Below are 20,818 nucleotides of genomic sequence, written 5' to 3'. Positions count from 1 at the left end.
CGAGAAGCTTGTGCAAAGCCGCTCACTTCCTTTTTGCCCTGCGGCAGCTGTAAACTGCATACATACAGTTGATGTAACACATCATTCGGCAGTGAGATCTCACTTGTCTGTTCACACACACACACACACACACACACACACACACACACACACACACACACACATGTATCTACAACTGAAATTAAATTGATTAATTGAAGCTGGTTTTTAAGACACTGATGTATATCAGCATCTTTTTGGCACTTTGCCACTTCAGATGAAATGACTGTGTGTGTGTGTGTGTGTGTGTGTATAAAATGACTAAGGGAGGAGTTTCTCTGTTTTTTGAGCTCATAAAAGAAGGAAGTCAGGGAGAGACTTCTGGGTTAAAACCTTCATTCTTCACAGTGTGTGTAACAGACACGACGTATTTACTCGTACCTGCTGAGGGACTATTTTTATTTTCATTCATTATTTTTAAAAGGTTGTTTTTTTCCCCTTGAACCTACTTTAAAGAGGTGAGTATTATTTTTTGCTTAGTTATGAGCTCTGTACATCATGTACCATCACTATACAAAACAGGATATTTTCATTTATAAGGCTGCTGCTCATGCTGACGCTGTGAAAAAAACAAACCCAAAACAAACAAGAATGAGTATAAACATTAAGGGATGAATTGTATGTTCAGTGTGTGCACACAGTACAGTATGCACACTGTTCCTAAAACATGTGTGGGAAATGTGATTATTAGCTACAATAATAAAAGTTGAATTTTTCCGTGTAATTCATGCAGCTTCCTAGTGGTGCTAAACCCATCCAGATATTTTTACTATATAGTGTCTCAAACTTACTCGTGTGCATTAAAGTGTGTGTAGTATAGTTTGTTTGTTCCTAAAGCTGCTAAAATAGCAGCTGAAATCCAAACAAGTTTCATTGTTTGAGTGAAAGCAATTTACTGCAAAGAGAACTGACTCGGCTTCATACGTTTAAAACAAGTGCAACATGAGAAATTGAAACTACTGAAGATTAAAATATCTTGTGGTTTATGTACAATATGCGGTAGGCAGTACGAAGGTGTTTATATTAATGTGCCAGTTCTATTAACTTATTGTTTCTATAGTAACCGTTCATTCACAGGGATTTGTATCGTGGTCGTGCCACATTACCTTTTTTTTTTTTTTTAATCGTTGATATGGGGAATTTTTTTCTTAAAGTTCTTAAAAGGAAGGAGTCTCCAGTGCCAGCCACGTGCCAGTCAGAGGTAAAGCTGTACCTTTAGGTTTTCTGACAGCTTCAGGACAGAGGAGTCTATGCTTTTTAGTTTCTTGTTTTTGTTCTGCATTTTTTGTCCTATTAAATTCAAGAGAGAGAGAAAGAGAGGCTGGTGAAGGAGTGACTGTTTATAGCTGCTATAACGCAAGGGAGGACAGGAACTAATATGTGTCTTGGATGTTCCACAACATATAATGTAACTATAAATGGATAAAAAGTGTATAATTCTTTAATAAAATTTTAAGAATGTAATTGTAGGGTAACTGCTATGGTGAGAGAGGAATAAACACTTTGGTTATTGGTGCTGTTATTGGAAACAATGCGGTGATGTTATTTTTATCACCATGAAGTTGATCATTTTCCAATAACAGCACCCCTGAAGTGTTTTATTTTTTCTTATATAACTTACATAACATACCCATAGGCTTTTTTTCTGGACAGTCGTTATTACTTCACTTTTCTTGTCAAGCGGAGTTAGGGAAGTGAGCAGAGTTTATCGACTGTGTTGTGAATGAACAGAATCTCCACGCAGGCTTTTTTTTTTTGTTGTTGTTTTTTTTTTAATGTAAGTGCTTTCCCACACGCAGCTCCTTCCGTTTGTTGTTTATCGACACTGGTGCCCTAGTCTGATTTCTCTTTTGGTTTCCATTTCTGTGGTGTAGATCAGTATCTGCATCTGTCTCCTGAGCTTCTGAATATGTGACTAGTGCTTAACTGATAATGACTTGGTACATTATTGCTAACAAGAAGCCAAAAGTCATGTGTTTGTTGATCTTCCCAGTGTCGTCTTAAATGAACAGCTAATCAGTCGATTAGCAAGCAGGTTATTAGCTAGCTACTAACTGTCACATGATTGCAATGACTGCTAGAACACAATTGGCAAATTGGTAATAATTTAATATTTTATTTTCACATAGTGCTACTTTTAATGCCTAATGATCCATATATTTACTCAAAATGCACTGCAAGGTTATGTCTGTTTTAGTTACAGAAAGTATTATTTAATAATGGGACGTTCCTACGTTCTCAGGGTCCTACTGTACGTTCCCCCGGGCAGTGTTCTGTTAACACACATTAAGTAAGCTTTCGCAAAGGTTTTATGTATTCAGGACTCATTTTCCCAGGAACCTATGGGTTATTACCTTTTAACTTTAAACACAAAAGATGCATTTAAATGAATAACAACATACATTAGTTTAAAATCCATCCTTCATCCACACTTGAAAGTCATGATCTTGGAAAATGAACTAGGTTGCACATGCTGAACCCTCATTTGTGCTGCTCTAAAAATAGCTGTTAGTCTACATTCATACGATTTATACAGTCCAACTCCATGCATGAACAATAGTGAAATGTATACTCTAAACTGAAGAAATGCCATTCTGTAGCCTATAAAACACAGTAAACGCTCATAAAAGGAACAAAATGTAACGTATGAACATGTTGCGGCTCTTACCTATGCTGAATCCAGCTTTAAATCATCATGTGTTCATTATGTGCCATATCAACCGAACATAGGACCCTGAAAACATAGATACGCTCCCGTTTAATCGATCTGAGCAAGTTTACTCTAACACAAACATGTAGGAATACTTGTACAAGTATTATTGAAATTGAATACATGTACTTTAATCAACTACGAGGAGAAACTTGCTTTTTACTCCTTTAAGTTTTATTTAGACGTTCACAGTACAAATCCCATGAGATTGAACTTTTTCCTTTATTTTTCTAAGTCGCGGCTTCATACAGGATGAGACGCTCGCTTTGGCTCCTACATAAAAATTAAATATCAGCTTTTAAAATTCACAATCAAATCTAAGTTGACTTAACTTTATGTTAGGTAAATTAGCTCGTTAAAGAAGCTAGTTTTGGAAATTAGTTCCTTAAGTTAGCAACCTAGTTAAGTTTTGTTTTTGTTGATAATGTGCCTTAGCATTCATGACAAATGGGTTATTAATCATTAGCTTTATTCCCTTAATTCATTCCCATAAGCCATTATTCATTACAAATGGGTTATTAATCATTAGCATCAACCAGCAAGCTAAATTCTAGGTATGTGTGAGTTATTTTTCTTATGTCTGATCAGTTAGTGAACTGGATAGTAATACAGGAATTTTGAATTGTTGAAAATATTCCCTTTGTAGAACTTTGCCTCCATGCCTGTAATTTTAATTGAGATTTCAATTGAGTACGCAAACTTTTACATTGTACAGTTTCTCTGTACTTTATGTATACAAACAACTAATTAGCTGATTAGCTAGCTTCTCTAGTTATGAGATTTAGTAGCTATTAGCTGCTCATATTGTAGCTATTATTAGCTAGCAGCAATTAGCTACTGAATAGAGCAAAGGTTTAACTTTCTCCTGTTGTAGCAACTCCTCTATGTGATGCAGTATCGCTACATTTTCTCAACAGCTGTCACTTTAGCATGAATTCTCCTCTCGACTACTGGTGATATTGTGTCTGTGTACTAGTCCTGTGTTGCCGGAGTTTTCCCTTCCTGACTCAGTCCTGGCCACTACAAAGGTGTCGATGCTGTGAGATATGAGCTGGCTTTGGGTTCAAAGAAACAAGTGACGAGTCCTACACTTCAGTCCAAATCCGTTTTCTCAGAATTTCTTTATCCTGTCCTCATTCTGTCAGCGCGAGACCAAAAAACACTCTCCTTCCGCTCCATGTCCTCCTGAGAGCTTCAGCCTCTGACATGCATCATTCCTCTCCATATACACCCCCATCCCTGTCTGTCTGTCTGTCTGTCTGTCTCTCTCTCTATATCTTTCTCAATCTCTTTGTCTCTGTCTGTCTCTCTCAGTCTCTCTTCTGTTTCTCTCTCAGTCTCTGTCTCTCTCACTGGATTTTTCTCACCTGTCTCTCTTTTTCTTTTTTCTTTCTCTCTCTGTCTCATTATTTCTTTCTTTCCTTCTTTCTTTCTTTCTTACTTTCTTTCTTTCTTTCTCTTCCTGTTTCGCTCACAATCTCTGTCTCTCTCTGCCTTTGTCCGTGTCTCTCTCTCCTTCACTGTGTCCTCTTATTGTCTTTCTTTCTTTCTTTCTTTCTTTCTCTGTAGTTGTACATGTCTCTCTCTCTCTCTCTCTCTCTCTCTCTCTCTCTCTCTCTTTCTCTCTCTCTCTGTGTCTCTTAATGTCTGTCTTTCCCTGTCTGTCACTCTGTCTTTCTTCTCTCTCTCTCTCTCTCTCTCTCTATTTTTCCCTAAAGTTATCTCCTTTACTCTTTCTTTCTTTCTTTCTTTCTCTTCCTGTTTCATTCACAATCTCTGTCTGTCTCTGCCTTTGTCTGTCTCTCTCTCCTTCACTGTGTCCTCTTATTGTCTTTCTTTCTTTCTCTGTAGTTGTACATGTCTCTCTCTCTCTCTCTCTGTCTCTTAATGTCTGTCTTTCCCTGTCTGTCTCTATGTCTTTCTTATCTCTCTCTCTCTCTCTCACACACACTCTGTCTTTCTTCTCTCTCACTCACTCTCTCTCTCTCTCTCTCTCTCTCTCTCTCTCTCTCTCTCCCTACAGCTCACCCCTTTACTCTTTCTTTCTTTCGTTCATTCTTTCTTTCTTCCTTTGTCTTCTCTCTGTCTATCTCGTTCTCTCTCTATTCCCCTTGATCTCTCTCTCTCTTTCTCTGTCTCTCTGTCCCTCCCTCCCTCCCTCCCCTTTCATTCTGTCCTCCTCAGTTTTGGATCGTTGGATCAGATGTTCACTAAACTCCAGTGGGTTCTAGATTCTGCTGCATGTCGGGGTTATCTGTGTTTCTCTTGCTCTCCTGCTTGAATGTGTTCTCGATGGCTGATTCTCTCCTCAACCACTCCTGGCCGTCCTTCTCCAAGTTCTGGATGAAACGATGGTCTTTTAAAAGAGGTAGAAACTGAACACTATTTATTCCCGCTGCTTTGCTGAGGATTGGGCTTAGATTCCGTTATTTTTTTCTTTCTTTGTAAATTAGTTCTTGCAGGTTTTTGCCTGTTTTGTTTTTTATAAGATGATGTTGAAATGATCAATTACAACAAATTAGATCAGTATAATAATAAGTTTATAACACCCAGAAGAATAGAAGACATTGACAGTGCAGATATTGACTACAGTGCTGCAGGAAGATGATGATTTTACACATTTTGCAGCATTTTTCAGTAAAAACTCCGGTACATTGAATTTCATTCCTATCTTCAGAGTGCTGCTTTCTGCTGGAACTTCAGGAAAGCTATCACATGATATGAGATAATCATTGCTAAATTACAATCTAAGTATTTTTTAACCAACCTGCACTTAGTGTGTTTACTTTAGAAGACTTTGTAAAGCTGAGTGTTTCTCACACTGTGCCTAGGTCTTCCATTTCTAGGAAGCTTATATGACGTTTATGTTCTATATTTGACTTCCGAGCGTCTATTCAATGCATGAATGTGGTTTTAACCATCAATCCACTTCTCATGACTAGCACACTGTTACAGCATGTGTTAAAACAGCTCAGGATGATGTGACAGCCATGTGCCTACAGGCGTCTCATGATACAAGTGATGAGTACTGAAAGAAGAAGTGGACTTGGGTCTCCCCCTTTGATGTAATCGCACCTTTGACCCAGTTGTATTAAACTGCATCTCTATTGACCGGCGATGTGAAAGCCCCAGTCTGGGCAGAATTAACACAAAAGTACAGCCAGGGATCCCCACGTTAATATTAACCCTAATTATATAAATGATATTATGAAGCATGACAAATAAGTTCCCAACAAACACTCATCTAGCATTAAAGGTCATGTGAGGGATTTTTCAACTGACATTAAAGTTGGGGTCTGTGATTTTTTTACCAGACACTAAAGGTGGGGGGCAATATTTTTTAACCCGACATTAAAGGTGAAGTCAGTGAACTTTCACCTGCATTAAAAGGTCAAGTCAACTGTTTTTTTTAACCCTCAAAGACCAAAACCGCCACCCGTGGCTAAAAATAGCTGTTATTTTAAAATGTTTCATAACTATTGAACCGTTATTCCAATCTGTATGCTTTAAAAAAGTCCTGTAAAGTGGAGAGTCTCAGCTTTTCAGTTCACATTGTGTCAGTTCACATTTGTCTCAGTTGTCCTGTAGTCCTGTAGTCCTGGTTACGCTATCACATTCTGCAGCATTGATTCGTCAAGGAAACCCATGCAGTCTGTTCCTGAGCCAGGACACAGCTGTAGCTGCTTAGTCCCACCCCCGTGCCCAGATTGGTTCAAACTGTCATCTACTCCACCAATAATAATAAATAAAAAATAATAATTATAAAAATAATAGAATAATATTGTAATAAATGATTAGAACTTGCTAAGGGAATGTTAGCTGAAGACAAAAATTTCATTTGGAAGTCTAAAACATCCAGCTATAACTTTCTAAAGAAAAAAAATCCAAACTTCAGGAGGTTTTGTTTGAGTTCACAGTAAAAAAAAAAACTAAAAAAAACACACCAAACTGTTTCTGCCGTTTTTCAAAAAATTCTGGATAATTCATCCATTCTCAGACAAAACACTTTTTTAATTGGGACTTTAAATGAGCTAGATTGAAGAATAAAGTTCTCCTATTTAAAACGATATATGGCACTTGATGCTGACTGCTGGAATAGGTTAGAAAAACCAAACAAATTCAGGAGAGTCAGATTTCCCAAAAATCGATCTAGGTCTTTAAGGGTTCATTTGCATTGAAGGAGTCAGTAATTTTTCAACTTCTTGAAAATATCAACTATCTTTGTTGAGGAAATCTTCACGTAAAGTGTTTGTGGTATTTCATTAAGTATCAGCACAGTGAAACACACACACACACACACACACACAGCACAAAGTTCTTCCTAATCTGTAAAGTGTACTTGTGAGCACTTTGTTCCATCTGAGCCACTAAAACACTAAGGTATTTTCCCCCGGCTGTAACGTATGGTGTCAGGAGTCGACCCATAAAAGGATACCGGTGCATGAATGGCAGCGGTGGGGCTTACATACTGCACGTTTGATGTGGATGCAGACTAACCCGGCGTCAGGAGCCGGAGGGAATTTTGGGAGGGGGGGTTGGGGGGGTGGGGGTCTGGCTTGTGTCATTTTACATGTTATGATCATCTGCAGCAGCAACAGCGGTACAGGGAGAGAGAGAGAAAGGAAGTTCCTGTACTCAGAGATTTATCTTATTAATATCTGAACTGTTATTAAACACTACTCAGGGCATGCTGATGGGCATCAAGGTCATAGCCATGATACAGCTCTCTAAATATGGAAGAATTCATAGCGTGTTAACAGGAAAGAAAACACTAGCATAGCAACATAACAGCGTTCTAAAAATAACATGCTCAAAATCTTTCGCTTGGCAGCATAAATATTACAACCCCAATTCCGAAAATAGTTGGGACAGTATGGAAAATGCAAAAAAACAAAAAGAGCTATTTGAATTCACCCTGTATTATATTTAAAACACATTATTAACACATGATTAGATGTTTTACTTGAATTTAATTTATTTTAAAAAATATACACTTATTTCAAATCTGGTGACTGCAACCCACTTCAAAAAAGTTGGGACAGTCGACTGTGCAACATCACCTTTTCTTTTAATAACACTAAACACTAAATAGGCACAGAAGACACCAGTTGGTTAAGTTTAGAAAGTGGAATTTCCCACCAGTCAGCCATTATGCATTTCTTCAGCTGCGCAATTGTATGGGGCCTTCGTTGCCTTATTTTGTTCTTCATGAACGTGCACCACACGTTCTCAATCGGAGACAGGTCAGGACTGCAGGCAGGCCATGCTAGCACCCGCACTCTCTGCTTACGCAACCATGCGCTTGTAATCCGGGCAGAATGTGGTTTGGCGTTGTCCTGCTCTGGATGGCATCATGTGTTGCTCCAAAATGTGTACATATATTTTTACATTAATGGTTTCCTCACAGATGTGCAAGTCACCCATGCCATGGGCACCGACACACTCCCATACCATGACAGACGCTGGCTTTTAGACCTGACACTGATAACAACTTGGATGGTCCTTCTCCTCTTCGGTCCGGAGAACACGACGGCTGTTTTGTCCAAAAACTATTTGAAATGTTGACTCGTCAGACCACAAAACACAATTCCACTGTGCTACTGTCCACCTCAGATGAAACCATGCCCAGAGAAGTCGTCGGCGCTTCAGGACAGTGTTGATGTACGGCTTCTGCTTTACATAGTAAAGCCTTAACTTGCATCTGTGGATGCAGCGGCGAATGGTGTTACCTGACAACGGTTCACCAAAGTATTCCCGAGCCCATGTCAGGATATCCATTACAGACTCATGACTGTTTTTTAGACAGTGACGTTTGAGGGATCGGAGATCACGCACATTCAGAAGTGGATTTCGGCCTTGCCCTTTACGCGCCGAGATTTGACCGGATTCCTTGAACCTTTTAATTATATTGTGCACTGTAGAAGGTGGAATGTCCAAAATCCTACCGATTTGTCTTTGGGGAATGTTGTTCTCAAAGTGTTGGATTATTCACTGTCGCATCTGTTGGCAGATTGCTGAGCTTTGACCCATCCTTGCTCTTGAAGAATTAGGCCTTTTTTGGAAGCTCATTATATACTATGATTAGACAATTGCCTCACCTGTTTTGCATCACCTTCTTATTTCAACTTGTCACATCACATATAGCTGTGATGGAAGGATGGCGAGATGGAGAGATATGTAGCTGTGATGGATGGGTGGATAGACATATCACTGTTACGGAATGGATGGATATATATATAGCTGTGATAGAGGGATAGATATATAGCTGGAATGGCTGGATAGCTAGATATAGATGGAATGGATAGTAGGAGAGATATATGTCTGTGATGGATGGATGGATAGATATACAGTTGCAATCAAAATTATTGAATCCCCATTGCAAATTAGGTTTATTGTCAAAATTTACAGACTTTCAGCTGTTTGCAGTGAACAAATCAAACAAAAGCAAATGAAATAGCAACACGATGAATGCTTCACATGGTTTCCCCAAATTCAACTGAAAATGCAACTTATAATGATGTGTCCAGTTTCAAAATTATTCACCCCCTGAATAGAATGTGGCACGTCCACCTTACAAATTCCCGTGAATGTTACTATAGAAACAATAACGTATTAGAATGAGTGCATTAGTATAAACCTGTGACTTGCAGCTGCACTACTTATACCTTCTGACCAATCAAACTCCAGAATTCAACTATACTGTGTTATAAAACGGTTATCAGTACTTTCCTAGGCCACACATGGCTGAAGCTCCCAGCTGTGCTGTTAAAGCTCATTTCCACTAACAAACACAAGAGGGTTCTGCTAAAGTAAACTGGCGCTTCTGCACTATAACAGATCAAGGAGGCGATGTTTACATTCTGGCTGCCTCACTACATCTGCACTTCCACTTCCTGTTAATTAATGTGTAACCTTAATTGACTGTTTTAATATGGGATATATTCAGAGATAAGACATGGATAAAGATAGTTTAAACACGCTTTTATAGTTTATACAGCAGGCTGCTGCTGTTTACCGCCTACCAGGATATAACTGTATTATTGTATATACAGTCAGGTCCAAAAACACCTCTGGATTTATAATTAGAACTGGCAACAATCTGATACCAGTATTAGGCCAATACCAACAAAAAATGGTGGATCGGATATCAGAGAAAACATATAGGATTTCAGATCCCGTAGCAAATGGCAAAAATTGGAATTGGATTTGGAAAAGAAAAATTATTTTGAGAATTATTATTATTTATTTTAATTTTTTACATATAAAGAGACTTGACTGGATTTTCTTCAGTTAGGATTGATTTTATTATATTTATATTTATTATACTAATTATATTTACAGTGTGTAAATTTTTTGTGTGAAAGAGATTAAAGTGCTTCTGTTTAAAAAAAAAAAAAACATTTTAAAAGCTTAGAGGCACATAGCTGGAAGGTGCACCAAAGACATTTCTAAAAAAAATTTAATAGTCCCAAGCATTTCCTTCCAAAGAAGTATTAAAAAAAAAAGATGCATCCAATGTTTGTGTGTGAGAAACTCTTGTAAGAAGCTGAAATCCATCTGAACATTTGTTCACACAACAGTTGATTGGTTAATGGTTGATCTTCCCCAGGTATGACACTGTGTATTTTATTTAAACAGAACGTATAAACTCGTGTCACACAGTCTCCGAGGTCATCAAATCTCTGTGTGTTCGGTGTTCTCTTGCCTGTGGCTTTCAGTCAGTAAGAACACACTGTACTGGACTGATATCAGTGAGGAATGATGATCATGTCTGAGAAACATAAAAGCAGTTGTTGGTAATGCACTCAGACATTTGGATTTAACTGTATAAAAACCGATTGGTTAGATGGCTGATTTGATTGGTTGTTTGGTTTGTTAATATGTTGGTTTATTAGTCAGTTACTGGATGAATGTGCAGATGGACTAAATGTTATTTGGTTGATTGATTGGCTGGTTGATTCAGACAGTTGGTTGATTTGATTAATTTGTCAGTTGATTGGCTAATGGATGAATGGGTAACTTGATTAAGTGGTTGATTGATTGATTAATTGATTGGCTTGTTGGTTGATTTGGAGCTTACTTTATTGGCAGATGGATGGACTGATTGATTTTTGGTTGGTTGATTGAGTGAGTGGGTGAGTGATTGGTCATGTTGTTTGGTTGGTTAATTGCTTGGCTAATGGATGGATGGGTGCATGGATTGGTGGGTGGATGTGGATGGATGGATGTGTGGGTGGACAGATGGATGTGTGGGTAGATGGATGGATGGATAGATGTGTGGGTGGATGGATTTGTGGGTGGATGTGTGGGTGGATGGATGGATGGATAGATGTGTGGGTGGATGGATGGATGGATGGATGGATGAATTGGTGGGTGGGTGGATGGATAGATGGAGGGATGGATGGATGGAGGAAGGGATTGGTGGGTGGATAGAAGGATGGATGGGTGGGTGGGTGAGTGGGTGGATTGATTGCTTGATTTGTTGGTTGGTTGGTTAAACAAATGAGACAAAAATATTATACTTGTTCATTTATTTATTAAGGAAAATGATCCAGTATTACATATCTGTGAGTGGCAAAAGTATGTGAACCTCTAGAATTAGAAGTTAATTTGAAGGTGATATTAGAGTTTTCAATCAGTGGGATGACAATCAGGTATGACTGAGCACCTTCATTTATTTAAAGAATGGGGATATATCAGAGTCTGATCTTCACAATAAATGTTTGTGGAAGTGAACTGTGATACAAACAAAGGAGATTTTTGAGGACCACAGAAAAAGAGTTGTTGATGCTCATCAGGCTGGAAAAGTTTACAAAACCATCTCAGAAGAGTTTGGACTCCACCAATCCACAGTCTGACAAATTGTGTACAAATGGAGGAATTTCAAGACCACTGTTACCCTTGCTAGGAGTGATCGACCAACAAAGATCTCTCCAAAAGCAAGACATGTAAGAGTCTGCGAGGTCACAAAGGAACCCAGGGTAACTTCTAAACAAATAAAGGCCTCTCTCACATTGGCTAACCATCAGGAGAACACTGAACAACAATGGTGTGCATGGCAGGGTTGCAAGGAGAAAACCACTGCTCTCCAAAAAAAACATTGTTGTCCATCTGCAGTTTGCTAAAGATCACTTGGACAAGCCAGAAAGCTATTGGGAAAATGTTTTGTGGATGGATGAGACCATTTTTTTGGTTTAAATGAGAAGTGTTATGTTTGAAGAAAGGAAAACACTGCATTCCAGCATAAGAACCTTATCCTATATGTGAAACATGGTGGTGGTAGTATCACGATTTGGGCCTGTTTTGCTGCATCTGGGCTGTGTCATTTGTTTAATTGGGTTCTCTTTATCTACTTTTAGGACTTGTGTGAAAATCTAATGATATTTAAGCAGACATGTAGAAAATTCTAAAAACTTTCAAGCACCACTGTAATTATAAACATAAGTGTATATATAGAGTGCAAACAATAGATGAAATACCTTCATACTGGTAAAGAGATGTTGCGCTTCTATCTTTTAAGGTTCAGAGAGTAAACCATGCATACGGCCAAGTGCTACGATCTCAGGGATGAGATCTTCCTCCTCACCTTCATCCGACAGCTTCTTCAGCAGCACACCTGAAGATCAGGTGAGGACCTTTTGATAAGGACCGTTTTACTAAAAATGTGTTAGATTAGGAAATAACCAAACTACAGTAATACAGCTGAAAGAACCTGCATGGATCCTTAAGAGTGTTAAATAATTGGGAAGTAATTACACTGTTCTGTATACAAATCTCACCTTTTTTTAAACACAATTTGCTTGACAGGTTCCTTAAAAAGATTCTTCTTTACAGCGTCATTAGGTTTTTATTTCTAAATTTAAAAACAGTATATGAAATCAATATTTTAATGCACTGAAAAAGAAAATAATATTTCAACAAGCACTAAAAAGCCATTCAGACATATAAGATTAAATCTATAACCTACAAACCCAGAACACCGTTTTATTTACTCTTGACTAGAGACAGCAAAAATATGGTAAAATTCCTACAGTGAATAAAACCATAATTATTGATATGGTGAGGTTTTCTTTAAGGAGATGTTTATTTAATATTTATGGAAGGAGTCTCCAGTGTCACTTTGTACCAGTCAAAGGTAAAGCTATGATTTTAAGTTTTCTGACATCTTCAAGACATAGGAGTGATAAAAAGATTATAATAATGAAAAGAAAAGTTGTGATCAGTGGCAAGTGGTATTTGTGGTAAAAGAGAAATACATAATTTTAGGATATCCTATTACAGGCAAATAATCAATTTCAGTATTGTTTTTTTAAATACTTAAATTCTGTAGAACCTGTTAAATTTGGAATCCAAGCATAGTGTTGAAATGGAGAGAACTTTGGGGAAATAAAGCAAATAAGTTTCTGGGTCAGTCATGTAGGGTTTTTTTCACCTGAATACCCTACACTAAAGCTGTGCTGTTTTCCTTTCACTCTCTCAGAGTTCCTGTTTAGTTGAGAGTGATTTCGAGTGCGGGACAGACGACTTATTGGACCTGAACTCTTCTCTGAGAGACTCTGAGTATTTCAGAGACCTGCAGTCCAGACCTGGTGGGGAGTGTGTGCCCTCTGAGAGCCCCCTGTCTGTATTTATTGACCCAGGGGACCAAACACAGCTCAGTTCTGGACTATTCTTCTACCCATCACCCACGCTGCACTGTGGATCGTACGTAGAAAATTGCTCACCATCCCACAGTAAGACAAACCTGCTGTCTGATCAGGGAGAGAAGATGGAATCGGCAGAGAGTTTGGACGAGATCTGCGTGGATGACTTGGAGAGGGACAATTTCCCCATCCTGGTCAGGTCTATGTCCACCTCGCGGAGACACAGCTCAGACATCCCACTGAATCCGCTTGGCCTGGGGAGAAGGTAAAATGGAAAAATGAAAATGCCATTTAATAGTTTCTTTCTTACAAAAGCTTCAGGTCCTAATTGAACTATGGAGTGCATAGGGGTGTAATGATACGTTGTATTATAGCATATCATTGGATACAAGGTTCTCGATTCACTATGTCTGCGTAACGAATAGGCTTCATAACAAAATAGACTTTTTGTTATAAAATACCACTTATAATATGTGAGCTGTAATAAACATTCAAACTTAATCAAGCCGGCACTCCATCTGAAAAAGTAACTTCCTCTTTATCTCAAATATGGCCACAGGAGTTTAAAAAACAACACGTGTCTCCTAAACATGCTGAGTTTTAGATCACTAAAACTAGTATTAAAGCATGTTAACATGTAAGCGTACATGTTACAGGAACTGAAAGATTACCTCAAATCATTACAGGCTGGTGTATGGGAGCAGCTTCCTGACATCACCCTTCTGTGTCGAACTGTAAATCTAGATGAAAACACAAAGCAAAATTAATGTTGGATTTTATAACTTTTTTTTTATAAAAGCACCTCAGTAAACGATTGAATAACAAGTGATTTTCCAACTAACTGTTCTGTCAAAGTCTTTCTCCTTCTCAATGTGTTCACCGTGAAATAAACATTTTAATTCCAACAACATCCAAAAATGATATTTATTGGTTTTATAAAGTATGTAAATTCGGACATTGAATTAACCTGAATTAGACGAAGCCTGGTTTGCATCAGTAAATATACAGTTTAAAAAAAATATCAGCATTTCTTAGCGTTTCTGTACTAACTCTTTCATTGGGACTTGTAAGATGCACATAATCTAAGATTTATAATTGACAGATTAAACATTATTATTAAAACAAAAAAAATCTATAGTAAGGAGATATATATTTAACATTTATAGAAAGAGTCTCCATTTTCAGCACCTTGTAACAGTCAGAGGTAAAGCTGCAACTAAGTTTTCTTTTTTGTCTTATTAACTTCAAGAGAGAGAAAAAAAGAGTCTGGTGAGGGAATGACTGTTTATAGCTGCTATAACATACAGTTATATACTGCTGTATTCCACTTTATTACACAATTTATTTCACTTTATTACATTCTGCTTTATTACACATAACTTTATTTATTTATGGACTTTAATTTCCAGATTTCTTGAGTTAATACTGATGTCTGGTGAAAATTTCATGTGAATAACCTCATAGGAAATATATTGACTGAAAAAAGTTGGTGTCCCATACTTATTTCCCCCACTGTATATATATAGCCTTCATAGAAAGTGTAACCGAAATCTGATTTAGTTCATAATAGGAACTTGAGCACATAAAGGCTCATGATAAAACAGTATATTTTAGTCAAATAGAACAAGAGACGTTTTGCATATTCACTCATTTGTGTGAAGTGATACACGCTGCTGAGCAAAAGAGGAACCATCTGATCTACAAAGAGTGCACTAATAACACCCCTGAACACACGACTGCAGAGTGACAAAAGTGCCATGTCCAAGAGACATGGCAAACTGGACACACCAAAAACACCATCACAGTCCATGATTGCGGTGCCATCTAACCCTCTTATATCTCTTAAAAATTTAATTTAATTTTTAATTATTTTTGAAACATTTAACAATTCAAAAATATGTTAACTCATCTCTAATAACAATCTCTCAGTTTTTACAATGTTTCTTTTGTCATTAACTGTAAAGAAACAAACATCCAATTTAAGAATGCCTCCAAATCTACACACCTCATCTCCAGCCCTGGTGCCCATTTAAACCAGTTGAATAGCAGAAGATACTTATTTGGAACATGATTGGCTCTTGTTATATGTAACACTTGCGTGTTTAACACTAAATCAGATTCCTCTTGTTTCTTAGAAAGATGCAATAAATTGTCACACTACATCAGGGCTACAACATTTAGGCACGTCCACAAATCTCCATAAAAGGCAGCGAGAGCTGAAAATGGTAACTAAACTAAATAGTGAAAGAGCGATGTGTACTGAAGTCTTCCAGTAATGCAGCTCAGCCACTGCAGCATGTCACCTTGCCCCTCCAGGGTTGGTGGTTCGAATCCCGCCTCTGCCCTGTATGCACAGAGTTTGCATGTTCTCAGGGGTTTCCTCCACCAGTCCAAAGAGATGTGTTGTATGCTGATCGGCATTACTAAATTGTCTGTACTGTGTAAATGGCTGTGTGAATGTGTGTGCCCTGCGATGGGTTGGAACCCCGTCCAGGGTGTCCCCCACCTTGTGCCCCGAGCCCCCAGGGATAGGCTCCAGGCTCCCCGTGACACTATGTCGAGTAAGCAGTACAGAAAATGGATGGATGGATGGATGAAATGACTGAGTTTCAAAAAATGTTAATTAAATTGGTGTCTAATTAAAATAAATAAGTGGTTTCAACAGCAAAATCTGTATTCAAAATCACAGTAACTCATCAATAATTGTACGGATTGAAGCTGATGTATATTGAGGTGTAATTTAATGAGACAGCTTTGTAGCTTTAACATGTTGTGTTTGTTATGTGTTATGTGTATACAATGTGTGTGTAGGTTTAGTCTGGACACCAGGAGTATAGACAGTGACGGGGAGCGAGATGATCAGAGCCAGTCTCAGAGCTCGGTGGAGGAGTTCGCTACATCCGGAGAAACAGAGCTCCCTAAATCCGCAGTAATTTACAATCTATACGATCTATAATCCTCATTAACACACACACACACACACACACACACACACACACACACACAGAAAAAGAGAGAGGGAGAGACTGACTCATAAACTACTCTGCTCTTTAGCAGCCTTCCACCCCAGGGAGGATGGTGTATTCCCGATCTGAGATTGTATCATCAGATGAAAAGTCTCAAGCTGAGAGGGTCTCACGCATTCTGGAAACTTCTAAACAGGCAGCCCGAGCTGCCGGAGGTGAGGAGCTGATCACACACTTACACTCTCCACCTGATCTCCAATTACACTACAGTCAGAAGGTGTTAATTAATCTTCTATAACAGCAGCTCTGACAGTAGTGCAGCTACAAAATCATGGGTTTATATTAATGCACTCGTTCTAATACGTTATCGTTTCTACATCTTCAGGGCATCAGAGTTTACACTTTACAGTTTCTCAGTAACATGACAAGCAGCTTATTAAGAGTGAGGGGGGGGAAAGGATGGTGAGGAAATGAATGTTTATAACTGCTATTATGTCAGCGATGCCAGGAATGAAATTGTTTCACAGATATTCCACTACATTCAGTCTAACTATAGACATGTAAAAAGTAACATTTCTGAAGTATAAGAGAATTAAAACACTTCAGGACCTGGTGTTAGTGGAAAAATATTCAAATTTGGGATGGTCAGACTAACTCTTTGTCATGTAATTGCGGTTATGTGGATGCAAGTGCAGATAAGAATTGAATGAAAATAAACAAATAGTGAAAATGTAGTAGACTAGACACAGAAAAAGAACTATGAATTCGAGGCAGAAATACAATGACTACAGAACATAACCATAAGACAAAAGTGTGGTGCAAGGCGTGACGTAAATAATAGCGCTCATTAACAGAAATGTGACACAGGTTCAGGCAGTCATGTGACATGCTCCAGTGAGCTGATGGGAAATGGTGTCAAGTGCCTTCTCCGGTATTTCCATGACACTCGCGTCAGCCACCCAGTCATTGATTATTTTCCTATAACTGTACATCCACAAATATTTTATTCATTACATTGTATTTCTTTACTTTTTTTTCAGGGCAGGAGGATTTATTAAATTTAGAAGGGTTTATTACAGTTATAATTTGTCCCTGTGAGTGATGTTGCTTCTGTCTGTTTTAGAGGAACATGATTCGGATGAGAATTTGCGCTCAGCAGAAGGACAATGTCACATGTAAGTTCAACACATTCGTATTCCATTAAACAATCCAGCTTTATTATGTTCCATTAGTGAAATTAATATTCATGTGCAGTTCCAGCAGGCCAAACCCTGTCTACTGATATGTAGAATGCTTCCATTTTATTATTTGCTATTGCGAATACTCATGTCCCAGTATATGGTAGGGTGGTTTAGTGGTTAACCTCTGGGCTGGGGGTTCAAATCCCACCTCTGCCCTGTGCGTGCATGCTTCCTGTGCTTCAGAAGTTTCTTCTGCGTACTCCGGTTTCCTCACCCAGTCAAAAGACATGTTTTGTAGCTGATTGGCATCTCCAGCTTGTCCGTAACGTATGAATGAGACTGTGAATATATATGATTGTGCCCAGAGTCCCCTGGGATTGGCTCCAGGCTCCCCGCGAGGATAAGCAATATATACTTTGTTGGCAATATATATATTTCCAGTGCCCTCCACTAATATTGGCACCCTTGGTAAATATGAGCAATTTGTCTTTATTGTTTAAACTTTCGATCTTTTGCTAAAAAAAAATTCACAAAAATACTTTGCTCTCATGAACATCAAATAATTGCAAACAAAACACAGGTTTCTAAAAAAATATATATTTGTTCAACATAGGTTTGCAACAATTATTGGCACCCTTTTAGTCAATACTTTGTGCTACCTCTGCAAAGATAACAGCTCTGTGTCTTCTCCTATAATGCCTGATGAGGTTGGAGAATACATGGCAAGGGATCTGAGACAATTCCTCCATACAGAATCTCTCCAGACCCTTCAAATTTTGAGTCCATGCTGGTGAACTCTCCTCGTCAGGTCACCCCACAGGTTTCTGGCAGAGGCAGTCAAGTTTTCATTTAATATCTGTTGATATTTGATAGAGTCCATGACGCCATGGATCCTAACAAAATTTCCAGGTCCTCTGGCAGAAAAACAGCCCCAAAACATTAAAGAGCCTCCACTATATTTAACCGTGGGCATGAGGTACTTTTCCATATGGCAACCTCTCTGTGTGCACCAAAACCACCTCTGGTGTTTATTGCCAAAAAGCTCTATTTTTGTTTCATCTGACCATAGAACCCGATCACATTTGAAGTTCCAGTAGTGTCTGGCAAACTGAAGATGCTTGAGTTTGTTTTTGGATGTGAGTAGAGGCTTTTTTCTGGAAACCTTTCCAAACAACTTGTGCTGATGTAGATGACTTCGGATTGTAGTTTTGGAGACTTTCTGACCCCAAGACACAACTAACTTCTGCAATTCTCCAGCTGTGATCCTTGGAGATTTTTTGGCCACTCGAACCATCCTTTTTACAGTGCGTTGAGACAATATAGACACACGTCCAATTCCAGGTTGATTCATAACATTTCCAGTTGACTGGAACTTCTTAATTATTGCCCTGATGGTGGAAATGGGCATTTTCAATGCGTGTGCTATTTTCTTATAGCCAAACGATAAAGATAATTTTTCACAGCCTTCTTTGCTCATATTTACCAAGGGTGCCAATATTAATGGAGGACACTGTATATATAAACAGAGTTACTCTTGTGAGCTTGTAATATGTAATTAGTGATTTGTGATTCAAGAATTAATTGTTCTTTCTTAATGACTCTGCTAAGTGGATCAGCCAAACTGATTCAGAATCAATTCTAAATAAATCACAGGTTTCTTTGCTGTTATATACACCCCCAAAATAGATAGTCTTGATCAACAAAAATGTGTTTTAAGTAGTGAGTCTGATCTTTCAGTTCATAGTACAAGTTCCACACAAGTAATTATTATAAAAAATAGTTTTTGTCTTCCTGTCATTTACATGTTATCTCTTTGGTACATTGAACAGAAAGTCAGACACAGAGAGATAAAAAAAAAAAAAGACAAAGCACAATGAGGTTGGATATTTTGTTTCACAGCACCAGCAGTAATCCCTCCTCCTCCTCTTCCTACTACACACACACACACACACACACACACACACACACACACACGTTTAGTCTCTGTGTCTTGTTTGTCTTAGGCTGATGGTACAAAAAGTTCTGCATGAGCTTAAGCTGTATCACTGGTAAGTAAACAGAGTGACAGGAGCCTGCAATATCTGGCAAACGCAAACACACACACACACACACACACACACACACACACACACACACACACACGTGACCATTCTCTAGGCTAAAACAGCCACTCGGCAGCATGCAAAGCCCAGTGGCCACAATCCACCGAGTCTGGTTAGCATTAAAGGAAACTTTCACCCAAAAATAAAATGCATGCTGGCAGATTCATGTTTAGTATCTTTAGTTACTAGTATATGTAGCTAACAATTAATGGAAGCTTATTTCCAGTTTAGTATGATGCATCACTTCCTCGCCTCACACAACTTGTACGTAAATAACCGTTTCAAATCAAATCAGTAATATCATTTCTAAACATTAGTCTGTGTCTCCTGTCTGAGTCTGACACCAAACAGTGTGCGGAGGAAGAAAATGATTTTATGCTACAAGTGTGTTTATCTCTGTGTCTATGTTTATAGATAATATTATGTCAGAAAGCACATCAAGAAGTCAGTCTGAGACAAAACCTACTGTGAGATTATTTACACATGCACATTAATTGCACCATGTAAAACTGGTAGCTATAAGCTTCTATTATTTGTTAGCAACATTAGTCTGGTAGCAAAATTAAACGGCAAGCATCAATCACCAAACATGCCTCAGGACATTCTGTGCATTTCATTCTTGGCCGAAACATTCCATGCTAATTTGAAAGTGTGATGTTTCACTCACTTTGCTGCTTTTCATCACTGCACTCATTTTGAGACAAAAATAAATCCTGCAATCCTGCATGAGCACTCTGAGTGTTTCTGACATGACTTCCTGGCTATGGTGTCTCTGTGGTTTACACTTGCATTTGTGTGATACAGTAAAGGTGTGTGTGTGTGTGTGTGTGTCATCCGTAGGGCCAATCGCGTAACCTCGAGTGCTGACAGGAAAGAAAATGTCACCTGGTATGAATTTCTCTCCATCGAGTAAGTCCAGTCATGTTTTTTTCTTCTAAGTACTCTCAAAAAAACTAAAAGCAGGAAGGAGGAATGGTCTCTGTGATTTAATAACAGTAAAGGAGGCATGGCATGTGTGCTTCAGTTACAGTGAAGGAGGTGTGTCCTCTATTCTTCAGTTACAGTGAAGGAGGCATGTCCTCTATTCTTCAGTTACAGTGAAGGACGTGTGTCCTTTATTCTTCAGTTACAGTGAAGGAGGCATGTCCTCTATTCTTCAGTTACAGTGAAGGAGGCA

General features: G+C 38.4%; 1 protein-coding gene and 1 long non-coding RNA gene across 6 annotated transcripts in view; one reads left to right on the top strand and one right to left on the bottom strand.

Moving 5' to 3' along the window:
• Positions 1-193: 193 nt before the first annotated feature.
• Positions 194-20,818, top strand: part of arhgef18b (rho/rac guanine nucleotide exchange factor (GEF) 18b) — a 68,762-nt gene continuing 48,137 nt past the window's right edge. The window contains exons 1-8 of one of the 5 annotated variants that reach the window (XM_053634426.1): positions 194-497; positions 12,270-12,376; positions 13,230-13,657; positions 16,204-16,321; positions 16,447-16,573; positions 17,482-17,533; positions 19,543-19,587; positions 20,482-20,550. In XM_053634426.1, the coding sequence (XP_053490401.1) occupies positions 12,317-12,376; positions 13,230-13,657; positions 16,204-16,321; positions 16,447-16,573; positions 17,482-17,533; positions 19,543-19,587; positions 20,482-20,550 (899 nt within the window). In that variant the 5' untranslated portion in view covers positions 194-497; positions 12,270-12,316. Of the gene's footprint in view, positions 498-3,601; positions 5,118-12,269; positions 12,377-12,846; positions 13,658-16,203; positions 16,322-16,446; positions 16,574-17,481; positions 17,534-19,542; positions 19,588-20,481; positions 20,551-20,818 lie in introns of those variants that run through there. The other 4 variants (XM_053634423.1, XM_053634422.1, XM_053634424.1 and 1 more) reach the window with 4 other exon arrangements.
• LOC128613549 (uncharacterized) lies at positions 13,489-20,555 on the bottom strand. The gene is made up of 3 exons (XR_008386901.1): positions 20,527-20,555; positions 14,064-14,132; positions 13,489-13,646 (listed from the first exon to the last, which is right to left on the bottom strand). It is a non-coding gene; the product is annotated as an uncharacterized LOC128613549 (long non-coding RNA).

This window comes from Ictalurus furcatus, chromosome 10 (assembly GCF_023375685.1).
Source record: "Ictalurus furcatus strain D&B chromosome 10, Billie_1.0, whole genome shotgun sequence".
Lineage (NCBI taxonomy): Eukaryota > Metazoa > Chordata > Actinopteri > Siluriformes > Ictaluridae > Ictalurus > Ictalurus furcatus.
The sequence above is the reverse complement of the archived record's forward strand: the minus strand, read 5'-3'. Positions and strand labels throughout refer to the sequence as shown.